This window comes from Peromyscus eremicus, chromosome 1 (genome assembly GCF_949786415.1).
Source record: "Peromyscus eremicus chromosome 1, PerEre_H2_v1, whole genome shotgun sequence".
NCBI lineage: Eukaryota > Metazoa > Chordata > Mammalia > Rodentia > Cricetidae > Peromyscus > Peromyscus eremicus.
Genome location: NC_081416.1, coordinates 68,828,155 through 68,842,982, shown reverse-complemented (window position 1 = coordinate 68,842,982; position 14,828 = coordinate 68,828,155). Strand labels below are relative to the sequence as shown.

The window sequence follows — 14,828 nt, the reverse complement described above, 5'->3', positions numbered from 1 at the left end:
TATTTAAAAGTCAACTTCTAGTACATTAAAATTGTGTATTTATACAAAAATACTTCTGGGGAATGCTTATATATGCATACAGCTATTCTTTGAGGTGCTTTAGGATTTTTGAGTAGTGCATACTAATTTTGTTGGCCTTACTTATTTCATTCACTAGTCAAAAAGTTCTATCAAATTTCTTTGCTTTGTCTTCCTTAATCTTGGCCTTTCTTGGTCTTTTGTAGGATTTTAGAGTTGATTTATCAGTTTTCACAAATTGAGGGATTTCCCTTTAGGATTGTGAAGTTCCTTGTGGTAGTTTGAATGTAATTGGCCCCCATGATCTCATAGGGAGAGGTACTATTAGGAGATGTGGCTTTCTTGAAGTGAGTATGGCCTTCTTGGAGGAAGTGTGTCACTATGGGGGCAGGCTTTGAGGTTTCCTGTGCTCAGGACACTGTCCAGTGTGTTAGTAAACTTCCTGGTCCCTGCAAGCCAAGATGTAGCCAGTACCACATCTGCCTGTATGCCACCATGCTTCCCATCATGATTATGATGGACTGAATCTCTGAAACTATAAGAGAACCGCTCCAATTAAATGTTTTATATATGTATGAGTTGCCGTAGCCATACTGTCTCTTCACAGCAATAGAAATCCTAACTAAGAAGCTGATACTAGGGACTGGAGTATTGCTGTGATACCCCTGACCATGTTTTTGTTTGGAAGAATTTGAACTTTGTACTTTGGAGTAAGAAAGCAGTGGAATGCTTTAAGTGCTGCTTAATGTGGGTCATATTCGTAGGAGCACGGAAGACAATGGTGCTGAGTGTGATTTGATGAGCTGGGGATCAAGAGGCTTCAGAGGAGAAGGATGTTAGTATGTGGCCTAGAGACTGGTCTTGTGATACTTTGGTGAAGAAAGTGGCTGATTTTTGCCCTTGTCTGAAGAGTCTGCCTGAGGCTAAAGTGAAGAGTTTTAGATGAATTCCATTGGCAGAGGAAATCTCAAAACAGCCTGGTATAGACTTGTTGTGTAGTTTATAGTGGTAACTCTAATGAAGATTTATAATGAAAAGGAGCAAGCTGAGAAGGGTAAAATACAAAATATAAATTTTGAGGAGAAAAAAGGAAGTGGAATGGAGGTAAATCCTGTGTTTAAGGAGATAAATGGATTAAGAAATAGAATAAAAGGAGTGATGACCTCAGGGTAAGATCCTATTCAGCTAAGTTTCCAAATTTGTGGAAAGAAACTAAAGAAAAGCTTAGAGCCAGTGTATAAAAGCTTAGATACACACCTTTAATCCCAGCACTGGCAAGGCAGAGGCTGGCAGATCTGAGTTGAAGGTCAGCCTAGTCTAGAAATCTAGTTTCAGGACAGCCAAGCTTAGGCAGTGAAAGACAGAAAGCTGGTGAAGATATAATTGAACGGCCATGTTCCAGCCCCAGCAAACATTAGGACTTGGCAGCTTTGGACACATGGTTCTGGCTTTAGAGTTAAGGATAGAAGAAAGAGTTATGGAATTTGTCCCTAAGGAAAGCTGCTGAGGCCAGGCGTGTGTCAGGGATGTCTCTGAATGGAGTTCTACTAGAGAGGCCATTGCGTGAACCTGTGAAATTGAAGCCTGGATTGCCTTGGTGAACCCAAGATATTAGAGATGCCAGAGTCGTGGGATACCTGCCGAGGAGAGCTGCTAACAGGGAGTGGAACCAGCCCAAGAGAAAGAAGTGTGTTGCAGTCAACAAAGCTGAAAGGAATTGGAGATCTGGAGCTTTTTGACATCAGACATGGAGATGCAGAGTTTGGAGTTTGCCCAGCTGGTTTTTGGCCTTGTTTTGGTCCAGTATTTCCTCACTATGCTCCCCTCCCTGCATTTTGGAATGGTAATGTATGTCCTGTGCCATTATGTGTTGAAAGTATGTGGGGTGGTATATTGTGTCCCCAATAAACTGTGTACCCTAATAAAACTTATCTGAGGGTCAGAGAACAGAACAGCCACTAGATTAGACATACAGGCCAGAAAATGGTGGTGCACATGCCTTCAATCCTATCACTTGGGAGGCAGAGATCCATCTGGATCTCTGAGTTCAAGACCACACTGGAAACAGCCAGGCATGGTGACACACACCTTTAATCCCAGCACTTGAGTTCTCATGCCTTGCTTGGAAGACACACGCCTTTAATCCCAGGAAGTGATGGCAGGAAGCAGAAAGGTATATAAGGCATGCAGACCAGGAACTAGAGGCTTTTAAGCTTTTAGGCTTTTTATCAGCAGTTCAGCTGAGATCCATTCCAGTGAGGACTCAGGCTTTCAGTCTGAGGAAACAAGATCAGTTGAAGAGTTGTTGAGGTGAGGTTGGCTGTGGGTTGTTCTGTGTCTCTGATCTCTCAGAATTCACCCCAGTATCTGGTTCTGGGTGTTTTTTTAATTAATAAGACTGTTAATTAATTAATTAGCAATTAATCTTACAAGTATGTGTTTTCCTTTTTGATTTTGATTTTTACATGTGATTGCAGTTAAGAGATTGCATGAATCTTGGAAGAGACTTTGAACTTTAAAATATTGTTGAGAATGTGATAGAGTATGGGGACTTTTGAAGTTGGACTAAATGCATTTTGTAGTATGATATTGTTACAAGCTTATGGGGGACAAGGAGTGGACTGTGGTAGTTTGAATGTAATTGTCCCCTATATTCTTATAGGGAGTGGTACTATTAGGAGGTGTGGCTTTTTTGGAGTGGGTATGGCCTTGTTGGAGGAAGTATGTCACTGTGGGGGTGGGCTTTGGGGTTTCCTATGTTCAGGATACCACCCAGTGTCTCAGTCGACTTCCTGTGACCTGTATATCAAGATGTAGCCAGCACCATGTCTGCCTGTATGCCGCCATGTTCCCACCATGATGATAAGGGACGGAACCTCTGAAACTATAAGTGAGCCACCCCACTTAAATGTCTTCCTTGTAAGAGTTGCCGTGGTCATGGTGTCTCTCCACAGCACTAGTAACTTAACTAAGACAGTCATTAAAGGTCAGTTTTAAATGAACATCAGTTTATTGCCCCATTTATGTCTTCCTTGTTGTTTCTCCAAGGGATAGATTTTTCTCCATTAAAGTGTTCCATGCTTTGTTTAGTGCTGGATTCTGTGTCCCAGTTCAAGCTACAAAACCATAAAGTCATTTTATTTGGGTGTTTTAGGAATGACAGTGCTGAGGAGGTATTCCCATGGAAGCAGGAACAAAGGAAGCTGGCAGAAGTGAGCAGGATGATTAAAAGGAAAACAGGAAAAAGTTCTTTGTAGGTGACATCATTTCATGTTTTCACAGGAGCAGGGCTATCTGGTAGTGAACATGACTGATAGTGGTCAAATAACTGGCAGAAAATCAAGAGTGGAGATAGTCTTACCGTGCAGACATGTCTGCCCTGCTACTCACTATGTAGACCAGGCTGGCCTCAAGCTCACGTAGATCCACCTTCCTCTGCTTCCTGAGTGCTGGGATTAAAGAGCCCGCTCCTACCCTGACATTTTAACCCTAGATAAATTCCTCTTCTTCTGCCACTCTCCCTCTGTGTAGCTGGCCTCTTTTCTCTACACTAGGCGTGTGTGCTGTGGCCATAGCTCTGCACCTGCGGTCTACTTCATGTTCACTGTCTGGGAGTTCTACTTCACTGATGGTCCCAGTGTGGTCTGTCCTGCTTTTGACATACATCTGTTTAGCAATGCTTTTACAGATGTGTCTTTTTGGTGCACACATGCGTGTGCTTCCATTGACTATTGTGAGTGATGCATTTTTTTTATTAAGGAACTTTTTTATTCATTTTACATACCAACCACAGATCCCCCCTCTCCTCCCTCTTCCCACCCATCCCACTTTCTCCCCCAACCCACCCCCATTCCTTCTTCCAACAAGGCAAGGTCTCCCATGGGGAGTCCACAGAGCCTGGTATGTTCAGTTGAGGCAGGTCTAACCCCCTCCCCCTTCATCAAGGCTGTGCGAGGTGTCCCACCATAGGTAGTGGGCTCCAAAAAGCCAGCTCGTGCACCAGGGATGGATCCTGATCCTACTGCCTTGGGACCTCTTAAGCAGATCAAGCTATACAACTGTCTTCCTTATGCAGAGGGCCTAGTCCAGTCCCATGGAGACTCCACAGCTGTTGGTCTAGAGTTCATGAGTTCCCACTAGTTTGGTTTGGTTGTCTCTGTAGGTTTCCCCATCATGATCTTGATGCCCCTTGTTCATAGAATCCCTCTTCCCTCTCTTCAACCGGACTACTGGAGCTCGGCCTGGTGCTTGGCTGTGGATCTCTGCATCTGCTTCCCTCAGTTACTGGATGAAGGTTCTATGATGACAGTTAGGGTACTCACTGATCTGATTACTGGGGTAAGCCAGTTCAGGCACCCTCTCCACTATTGCTAGTAGTCTAAGCTGGTGTCATCCTTATGGATTCCTGGGAACCTCCCCCCACCTGGCCTCTCCCCATCCCTATGACGTCTCCCTCCATCATGGTATCTCCCTCACTGATCGCCCACTTCATTCCTGCTTCAGCTCAACCATCCTGTTCCCTCATGTCTCATCCTCTATCTCCCACTCTCCATTGCCCCCCCCCCCATCCTGAAACTGAGAACCTTCTGTAAGGCAAAGGACACGGTAAATAAGACAAAACGACAGCCTACAGAATAGGAAAAGATCTTCACCAACCCCACATCTGACAGAGGGCTGATCGCCAAAATATATAAAGAGTGATGCCTTTTGTAAACCATGCTGTGTTTGCTCTTAGGACAGCCTCTCACAGGTCTGCAACAGCTGTGAGTGACATTCCAGTTGTTTCCTCCCCATTACATTAGCTTCTCAAAGTTTAGTCACTCTGGTGGGTGTGCAGTAGCATCTACTAATGTTTTTACTTTTCTAATGCCTAATTAAGCCAAACATATTTCCATACATTTTTAATACCAGCCATTTGATTATATTTCTTGGGGAAGGGATTGCTTGTATTTCTTGCCTATTATCAGATTATCATTGATTTCTAAGCACTTTTAAATGTATTCTGGGTCAAAATTCTTTGGTTCTTTTCTTCTATTTGGTGGCATGTTTTTATTTTTATTTTTATAAAAATTTAACATTTAAGCCAGATGTGGTGGTGCACGCCTTTAATCCCAGCACTTGGGAGGCAGAGGCTGGTGGATCTCTGTGAATTCGAGGCCAGCTTGGTCTACAGAGCAAGTTCCAGGACAGCCAGGACTGTTACACAGAGAAACCCTGTCTCAAAAAAACCAAAAAAATTTAACATTTAATTTTATGTATATGAATGCTTTGTTTGCATGTATGTCTATACAGCATGTGTGTGCAGTACCCACAGAGGCCAATAGAGGGCATCAGATCCTCTGGAGCTGTAGTTACAGTTGGTTGTGAACCACCATGTGGATGCTGGGAACTGAACCCAGGTCTTCTAAAAAAGCAGCCAGTGTTCTTAACCTCTGAACCCTCTCTCCAGTTCATTTTCTTTCTTAAGGTTTCTTTTGGTGGCCTATGCCTTTAATCCCAGCACTTGGGAGAGAGAGGGATTTGGATCTCTGTGGGTGCGAGGTCTATATTGTGACTTCTAGGCTAGCCAGGGCTACAGCATAAGATCCTGTCTTAGAAGAGTTTTAATTTTATACAGTACAAATGATCAGTTTTATAAGTTTTTATATTGTTTTATAAGTAAAGTTTTGTTTGTATTTCTGTCTACTCTATTTTACCATTTATCTGAAATTTGTCTAAGATATAAAGTAAAATTTTAAAATAGCACCATTGTATTGATTTATCAGTCATAAACTGTGTTCACTGTTCTTTTTTTATTGCAAATTGCACATCATGTATTTAGGGGTGTGGGTCTGGCTCTTCACACTGATCTATTGGTTGATTTGTCTGGATTTTGGTTCTAGAAACAAGCATGATAAAACACAGCCCCTGATGTGAACATGCTTATAATCTGAGGGAGGAGTTAGATAGTTAATGTTAATATGATGCAGTACGGATGAAAAGTTAAAAGTCCTGCCTGTGTTTAAGATTTAAATCTGTTAAAGGGCATCTTTTTCTGCAGTAGGAAAACTGTTTTCATAATTGAAAAGAACTTTGTTTGATTATGTGGCTTTTCCTTGCAGTTTAACATACATAAATCTATTTCTAGACATATACTGTTAGAAGCATCTACCAGCCAGCCCCGGGAGGGCCAGAATGAGCAGGGATCTAAGGGAGTCCAGCCTTGGGCAGTAGGTGGCAGTGTTGGTCAAGCAAATGAAGGCTTGAGATGTCTGACTATTCCTAGGGACTGAGTCAGGGCAGAATTCCGGTTCTGGATGAATAAAGGATGGTGTCAGGACCATGAGGAAAGAATAGAACAGACTGAGGGAGATGGAAGAGGTCCAGGAGGAAGGCTCTGTTTATTTATGTAGACCTGGGTCCTCAGCTCTGAGCAGGGCACGTCACAGCTTTCTGTTGGGTCGTCAGCCTCCTTCCTCTTCTAGGTACCCTTAACCTTCCTTTAACTACAGAAGGGAAATCACAAAGGTAACTGGGATGCAACTCAACCAGGGCTCCATTTCGGTCTATCTTCACAGTTTACCCTCTCAGTCACCAGTCAGTGACAGTAGTTGTTTTTGGAATTGCCAGTTGTTGCAGCTTGGAAGGGTTGGCTCTTCATTACAGATGCCCTGCCTAGGCTTGGTTGAGTTGGCAGGATGCTGGCTTGTCCTCCAGGTCTGCTCAGGAGCTGGAGCCAGGCTGGGTTCAGACACAGCTGTCTATATCCCTGGTCCTGTCTGTCAGGGAATGTGGCAGAGCTTCTCTCCTTGTTTGGTTGGAGACTCCTCCTATGCTGACAAGACACCCAGCCATGGGGCATCCAGGACCCGTTCCTTTGCTGAGACTGACCCTCTTTGCTCAGTGGTACTGTAGTCTTCCTTAGCTGTGTTGAATGTAGTTTGTAACTGGGTGCTTATTGGACCTCTAACTCTATCTCATGAAGTTGTAGCTTCAGGAAAGACTAGGGGCCGTGTCTGTGGTCACCAGGGTATCCTACTACTTAGGACTGAGCCCGACATCCCTTGATGCCCACCAGAAGAAGGAATAATAGCCAACTGACCTTCTTAAGTTAACTTTGCTTCTGAGTTCCTTCTGAGTTGCCAGGTGGTGTAGAGATCCTGTCATATTGTATTTAACAGGCTAAAAAGAAAAATCGAAGACTTAAATGAACTTAAATCTCTTTCAGGAGTAGAATGAGGTTTGTGATTATGAAGCAATTCTTTTTTAAAAAGAGTGTAAACCACAAACACAAAATTGATTATGAGAGTGAATGTTTATTTAGAATGACGGAAAGTACAACTAATATAAAAATATAAAACAAATACTACAAATGTCACAAAATAAAATGATGACATTTTCTGACTGCCTAATACATTGTAACTTTTTTTTAAACACATGTTTTGACTGCCTGTCATGGTGTTTGCATAACACTTTTGTAATAATGTTTCAGGATTAGGATAGGAAGGTAATTTTGTTTTCCCAGTAGTCTAGTTAGTAAACTTTTTTCTTTAGTCTGAAATTGTTTGACTTCTTACATAGTTTTCTCTTGGTATTATATAAGGTCTGCCTCTCTACAGTTAACAAGGGCCACCAGAGGGCAGGAGGTTTGCATGTTTCCACATCTGACTGCATCATCCTGTCAGGAGCATGCTTGAGAGGTTTTCACACCCTGGGGACCTGTGCACTTTTTCCCTGGCTCATCACTTTTACCTTTCATGACACACATAGAAATACTGTTGTGTTAAGATAAGTAGAAATGTCAGAAGAGGATGCACATATTATGAAGCTTGAGCACCAGACTCCAGAAGGCTGTAATTTTGAGCTACTCACTCAATGTATTAAAATCTAAAGCAGTCATTTTGGTTTCCATGACTGTTCTTCCACTTGTCTTTAGGTATTTAGTTGAACTGAGTGATTCTGCACTTTTTTTTTAAACAACTGAAATTTAGAGCATGCTTTTTATAGAAGTAAACTATACACACAGAAAAAATGTGCATGTTGTGTGTGGCTTGCTGGAATTTTACAAAGCAACTCTTGCCTGTCCATTACAAGTCTAGATCAGCATCAGAAGCCTCCTCATGTCCCCTCCAGAGGTCCACCTCCGCCCTGCAAGAATAGTCAGTATTCATTGCCAACAGCATGCATTAGTCTGCCCACCTCTGACGTAAGGTGTGGCTGACTTCTCCCCAGCACTGTGTTGGTACAATCCGATTCTACTGTTGATTGCAGTTGAAGATTCTTCTCTTTCATTGTCAGTCTCATTGTGGGAACAGACCAGAATTCCATTCTCTGAGCACATCCGGGCAGTTTCCAGTGTGGGCCTCTGATGAATACTGCTTTCATGAGCCTCCCAGTAAAATGTCTCTTGGTGACCACATGTGTGTATTCCCACTGAGTAAGTTTCTAAAAGTGCAATTATTGATGTATGCATTTTTCATGTACTACCTTTGGTTAGATCGTTCAAGAGAGTTGTTCAAAATTGCAGTTTATGTCTTCATCAGAAGTGTGTGTGAATTCTGTGTCTCTCTACATCAGAGTAGATACTTGGTATTTTGATCCATTTATATTTGTTTTTGGAGGCAGGGTCTTTTGTAGTCCAGGCTGGCTTCAGACTTACTGTGTACTAGAGGGTAACCTTGAACCCCTCATCTCTCTGCCTGTAACTGCCCAAGTGCTGGGCTAACAGATGTGTTCCACCATTGTTGGCTTTTCTGTCCTTTTAATCTAGACCTTCCAGTACCTGTTTAGTCATATCTTGTATTTTAATTTGTATTGCTTTGAATTTAATTTAGTGTGTGTGTGTGTGTGTGTGTGTGTGTGTGTGTGTGTGTGTGTGTATGTGCCTGGGGGATGTCGGGAGCCATGCATATGGAGGTCAGAGGACAACTTTGTGTGGGGTTGGTTCTTTTCTTCAACCTTAAGTTTTTAAAATTAATTTTACGTGTATGGATGTTTTGCCTGCATGTATGTCTGTGTACCACATATGTGCCTAGTACCCATGGAGACTAGAAGAGGCATCAATTTACTGGAACTGGAGCTACAGACACTTGTGACACCCCCATGTGGGTGCTGGATTTAATCTGGGTCCTCCGAAAAATCAAAAGTGCTCTTAACCTCTGAGCCATCTTCCCTACTTCCTTACAGATCTCTTTCATGTATGAGCTTAGGATCTTGGGGTCTTTCCCATACACAGGATTCTTGTTGAATAAACTCCAGGACACCTTCACAGTCTGTAGCACACGACTACAGGAAGATAAGAAACTAATCTCAATAAACCCATGAAACAGGGAATGGTTTTTTTCTATGATACCTTATATAAATGAATCAAGCTGGAAGAGCATAGCCTGGGATATCTTTTGTCTATATTAGGCATATTTTCACAAGAAAGCAACATAAAACAACCCACTGCATGCCATGAGACCCAGCACACTGATCATCCCTGGGAAGGGGGCTGAAGACAGACTGCAAAGGCATGTTGAAAGTTTCTCTGTTACCAGTGACTTGGGTACTAGTTTGTATATATTCTGAGATTGGGCATTTGAGAAAATGTCAGTGCTGCTGGAAATAACTGTCAGGTTAGAAGATGGAGTATAGAAATAGAGAACGAAAATAATGTCTTCATGTTGGATTCAAATTACAGTGATCAGTCTTGAGCTGAGAGCAAACTAGCCCAATGGATGATTGACAAGTCTGGATGATAAGGACTCCCCGGCAGGAATGAAAAAACCCATTGAGAGATCTTAGTGTCTAACTGTATTTCCCAGTAAAAGAATGTAGGGGAAAGGGCTTGATGGTTGCACGATTCCACTATTGGGCCTGAAGAATACATAGAGTTTAGAATTATCTAAGCAAGAACCTGCTTGAAATCTCTGTGGCTCCAAGAAGACATAGAAGCTCCCTTTGCAGGCTCCCAGGGGCCACAACTGACTGGAACATTCTGAACATCACAATAGAGAAACCTGTCAAATTCTGCTGTAACCAAGCAATTAAAGTCAATATTGCTAATGATCATGCTGACATTTGTGCCGCCGGATGTGAGGCCGTGTGTAGTATACATTTGTATTTTCTCCTTGCTAAAACATGTTCAGTATGAACAAAGTGTGAAGATGCAGTCAGACAAGCTTAAGTTGTGACCCAGTCTGAAACAGCTTACCCGGACTCCTAGAATGAGAAGGTCACAAAAGACCAGAAAAATGGGAGCTGTTCAGGATACATGGACTGAAATGACAAGGCAGCTAATAAGTGATTTGGGATTCTTCATGGAATCTGTGACGAAGGAAAAAACAAACAAAATAAAACCTTAGCCAACTAGAATATAAGCTGAGCAACTGGGGAAATATGAGCACGAAGTAGCATGAAGTCAGGGGCAGCTTTTCTGCTGTGATGGGATTGGCTTGTAGGGAGGTCATCTTCTGGAGACAGATGCTGATGAATGTAAGAAGCTCCAACTTTGCATTTTCATGGAAATAATTTGATGATAAGCAAACTGTACACACACATACAGAGAGAGTAAGACAAATGTGCACCTCACAAAATTTAAAGTGTTAAAAAAAATCACCTGTAGGCTTGAAATCTTTGAGATACTGCTGTGGGGAAACTTCCAGGGAATTTTAAGTGTCTGGTGTGGCATCTAATCCCCATATTAGTTTACACTTGGATACTAATTTACTATTGTGTTATTGATGGTTCCCTAAGAGAGAATCTGGTAATATAATTCACAGCATCAAATCAAAACAAGAATAACGAGATGGCATTTGATAAAAGTCAAAATCCTTTCCAGCTTTAACACACTTTTAAATGGAGTAGGAGTACACAGCTGCTTCTTACCCATGGCAATTGCAAATTTAGTTCTGAATGTCAGCATCACAATTGGCAGAGTCATGTCTTGAAGTATTTTCACTAAAGGCAGCCTCAAGAAAATTATTCTTGCTTCCACTTACTTTTAATATTTGGATGATAGTAGCCAAAATAGATGAGAAAAAAATTGAAATAAAATTTATCAGTAGAAGTTATGTTTTTCATTTGTTTGGTGATAATGTGAATATTTAGCTGGAAAAGCCATGATAACTAACTGATAGACTATTATATATAACTATGAAATGCTACTTCCAATAAAAACTAACAGCCTTCTGATCCTGAAACTAAGGTATTTAACATAATACCTCCTTTTGAAACTACATAGTGAATTCCAGAACAGACAGAGGTACATAATGAGACCATTTCAAAAGCACGAAAGTAAGTCTGTATCCTTAGCATAAACTAATATGGGGATTAGATGCCATATTAGATACCTGAAATGCCCTGAAAGTTTCCCTGTTTTATTATCTCAAAGATTTCAAGCCGGGCTGGAGAGATGGCTCAGAGGTTAAGAGCACCGACTGCTCTTCCAAGAGGTCCCGAGTTCAATTCCCAGCACCCACATGGTGTCTCACAACCATCTGTAATGAGATCTGGCACCCTCTTCTGTATACATAATAAATAAATAAATCTTTTAAAAAAACCCAAAGATTTCAAGCCTATAGATAGACTTAAATTTTTTTAACACTTTAAACTTTTAATATCGAAGAGACAAATGCTAGTAAAATGTATAAATATTATTACATTAAAAATGAAAAAAAGGTGTGTGCCAACACACCCTGCTCCTTAAATATCAGCACTTGGGAGGTAGAGAGGTAGGTGGATCTCTGAGTTTGAGGCCAGCCTGGTTTACAGAGTGAGTTCTAACCAAAAGAATGAAAATAGGGCTGGGATATAGCTAAACGGGTAAAATGCAAGCATGAGGATTAGAATTTGGATCCCTAGCAATAGAAAAAGTTAGTCACGACAGGATGTGCCTGTAACCCAGTACTATGAGGCAAAGATATGAGATTGTAGGGCCTTGCTGTCTACTCAGCCTTGCCCGTTGGTAAGCTCTAGGTTCAGGGAGAGACCCTGTCTCAAAGGCTAAAGTGGAGAATAGAGAAAGATGCCTGATGTCAACTTCTGTCTTTGACATATGTCCATGCATACATGCATGCAAAGAATAAAAAGAGACATTTGATCATTTCAATGGAAGCAGAAATGATGTGCTGAAATGTGATTAAAAAAAAACTTTTAGAAAACTGCAAGTAGGATCTTTGGCCTGGTATAAAATAGTATGTCCCAGTTAAAAGTAACTGGTCCCCCAGTGGTCCTAGGGATGGAGCATCATAGGGTTGGATGAGCAAAGACTGAAGGCTGGAGGGGATGACCTCACTGTCTTTTTCTCAGTTCTTAGGACTATTTATTACAGAAAACATGGAGGATGATCACGCCCTACAGAAACTGAGGGCAAATGACTAGGAAGATAGTGTCATAGTCCTGCCGGAAGTTAGCCAGCAAACATTAAATAATGCATTTTTTTTTTACTTACGCTATTATGAGGACAATATTTTTATCCAGCAATTTTTGAGTTTAGAAGTTTATATAAATCCAGAAGGAATGTAGGAAAACTTCTAACAAAACATGTATAAATCCCATATCAGGAACAAATAACTTCATTGAAAGACACTGAAAAAGCCTGGAAAGTTCACAGGTAGGTAGACGGGTTGTCCCCAGCTAAGATCCATGTGTAAAGCAAGTCCAGCCTGAACGGTGCTGCGTGGCTGGTGTCGACAGACACGAAAACACTCAGGAAACTGGACCTCTGTCTTACTCTAAACACAACCGTCAATTCCAAGTGCGTTATGGACATGAATGGCAAAACTTTTTTTTTTTTCAGAAGGATATAGGAAAATGTATCTCTAACGTAGAAATAGGAGGTAATTTTAAATAGGTAATTTTAAATAGGTAATTTTCCCCACAGAGGTAAGCAGCAGATAAGGAAGTAATCAGCAATCTTGTAGAAGTTCCATCTTTGTTACATAACTGACAGGAAGTTGGATTCAGAACATTTAATGAACTTCCAGAACTCAAATTTCAAAACAAACCCTGGGCTGGACCTGTGGGTCAGCGGTGAAGGGCACTGGACCTGTGGGTCAGCGGTGAAGGGCACTGGACCTGTGGGTCAGCGGTGAAGGGCACTGGACCTGTGGGTCAGCGGTGAAGGGCACTGGACCTGTGGGTCAGCGGTGAAGGGCACTGGACCTGTGGGTCAGCGGTGAAGGGCACTGGACCTGTGGGTCAGCGGTGAAGGGCACTGGACCTGTGGGTCAGCGGTGAAGGGCACTGGACCTGTGGGTCAGCGGTGAAGGGCACTGGACCTGTGGGTCAGCGGTGAAGAGCACTGGACCTGTGGGTCAGCAGTGAAGGGCACTGGACCTGTGGGTCAGTGGTGAAAGGCACTGGCTACTCTTGGCAGAGGACCTTAGTTTGGGTCCTAGGACTCACATGGTAGCTCACAGCCATCTATAACTTCAGTTCCAGTGAGATTGAGGATAGAGCAGAACACACTGCATCCTTCTCAGCCTCCATACATGGACACACGTATACACACAAGAAGTAACATGACAGTGTTGTTAGCTTTAGGTGAAGGGGATCAGGCCTACCCACTGGTGTATTGGCAGTGTCCCGGAAGCCCGTTTACAGTGCGTGCATGCCTGGCCGTAGCTTTATCACGTGTCTGTGCTACATGTGCTTGTGATACCAAAACAGTATGATAATGGTGAAGAAGCAATAAAATTACTAATAAAAAGTAACTTTCGTGTTATCTCCCGAAGACAAAGATCAGAAAGGACACCCCCAACAGTATTAGAGAGAAATCTTAGGGGAAATGTGCAAGATGAGCATGAAACAAACTTTGAAAGATACTGGCACTCATGAAAGGAGATGTGAACAAATGGAAAGGCATGGTCGCTTCTAGAAAAATCTCTCCTTAGAGGTCAGCTCCCCCTAAATTTAAAAACATTCAATCAAAACTCTACAATCATTTTCAATGTAGACAAGCTGAAAATTCTCAACCAGCCTGAACTTGGGGAGGGAACCATTCCTTAAGGAAAAGAATATAAAATATGATGAAACTGGATGCAGAAGTTAATAAGTAACTGAAGTCTTTGAGTGATTTCCAGTGCATATCATATAAGGGGCTGTTGTGCCATTCACTGTGACAGCCCCACACTGCACCAAAGCTGGCAATCTCTCCCTCTGTCACACTTTCTTACCTCCTTCTCTATTTCCCCTTCTGTATCCCCAGCAGTTCCCACTTCATTTTCATGATTCCTTCTGCGGAGCCCACACGTAAGAGAAAATGTATTTCTCTCTCTGAGTCTTGCTTATTTATTTCACACAATAATCTCTAGCTACATTTTCCCACAAGTGGAGACCTTCATCCTTCTTGGTAGCTGATTAAAGCTCCATTTTGTATGCATCCCACATCCTCTTTACCAGTTTATCACTTGATGGACACGCAGGCTGATTCTGTAGCTTAGCTGATGGGAGGAATGCGGCTGCAAATGCAGATGTGCTGCCTCTCTAGGCCAGTGGTCCTCAACCTTTCTGATGCTGTGACCCTTTAGCACAGTTCCTCATGCTGTGGTGACCCCCAACCATAAAATTGTTCTCCTTGCTACTTCATAACTACAATTTTGCTACTGTTATGAACTGTAATGTAAATATCTGACATGTGACCCCTATGAAAGGGTTGTTTGGGGGTCTCGACCCAACATTGCTCTAGAGTACGCTGACTCTGGTTGCTCTCTGTGTCTAACCAGGATTGGGATAGCTGGATCGTAGAGAATTCTATTTTAAGTTTTTGAGGAGCCTCCATACTGCTTTTCATGTGGCTGCCGGATTAATTCACCTGATATGAGCGGTGTAGAGATTCTTCCTGTGCT

General features: G+C 42.2%; 1 protein-coding gene across 2 annotated transcripts in view; it reads left to right on the top strand.

Moving 5' to 3' along the window:
- Fank1 (fibronectin type III and ankyrin repeat domains 1) overlaps positions 1 to 14,828 on the top strand; it is a 102,046-nt gene that overhangs the window by 21,310 nt on the left and 65,908 nt on the right. The window contains exon 1 of one of the 2 annotated variants that reach the window (XM_059265110.1): positions 8,383 to 8,434. The exons of the other annotated variant lie outside the window; for it this stretch is intronic. Within the exon in view, the coding sequence (XP_059121093.1) occupies positions 8,398 to 8,434 (37 nt within the window). The 5' untranslated portion in view covers positions 8,383 to 8,397. Of the gene's footprint in view, positions 1 to 8,382; positions 8,435 to 14,828 lie in introns of those variants that run through there. 2 annotated transcript variants of the gene reach the window in all.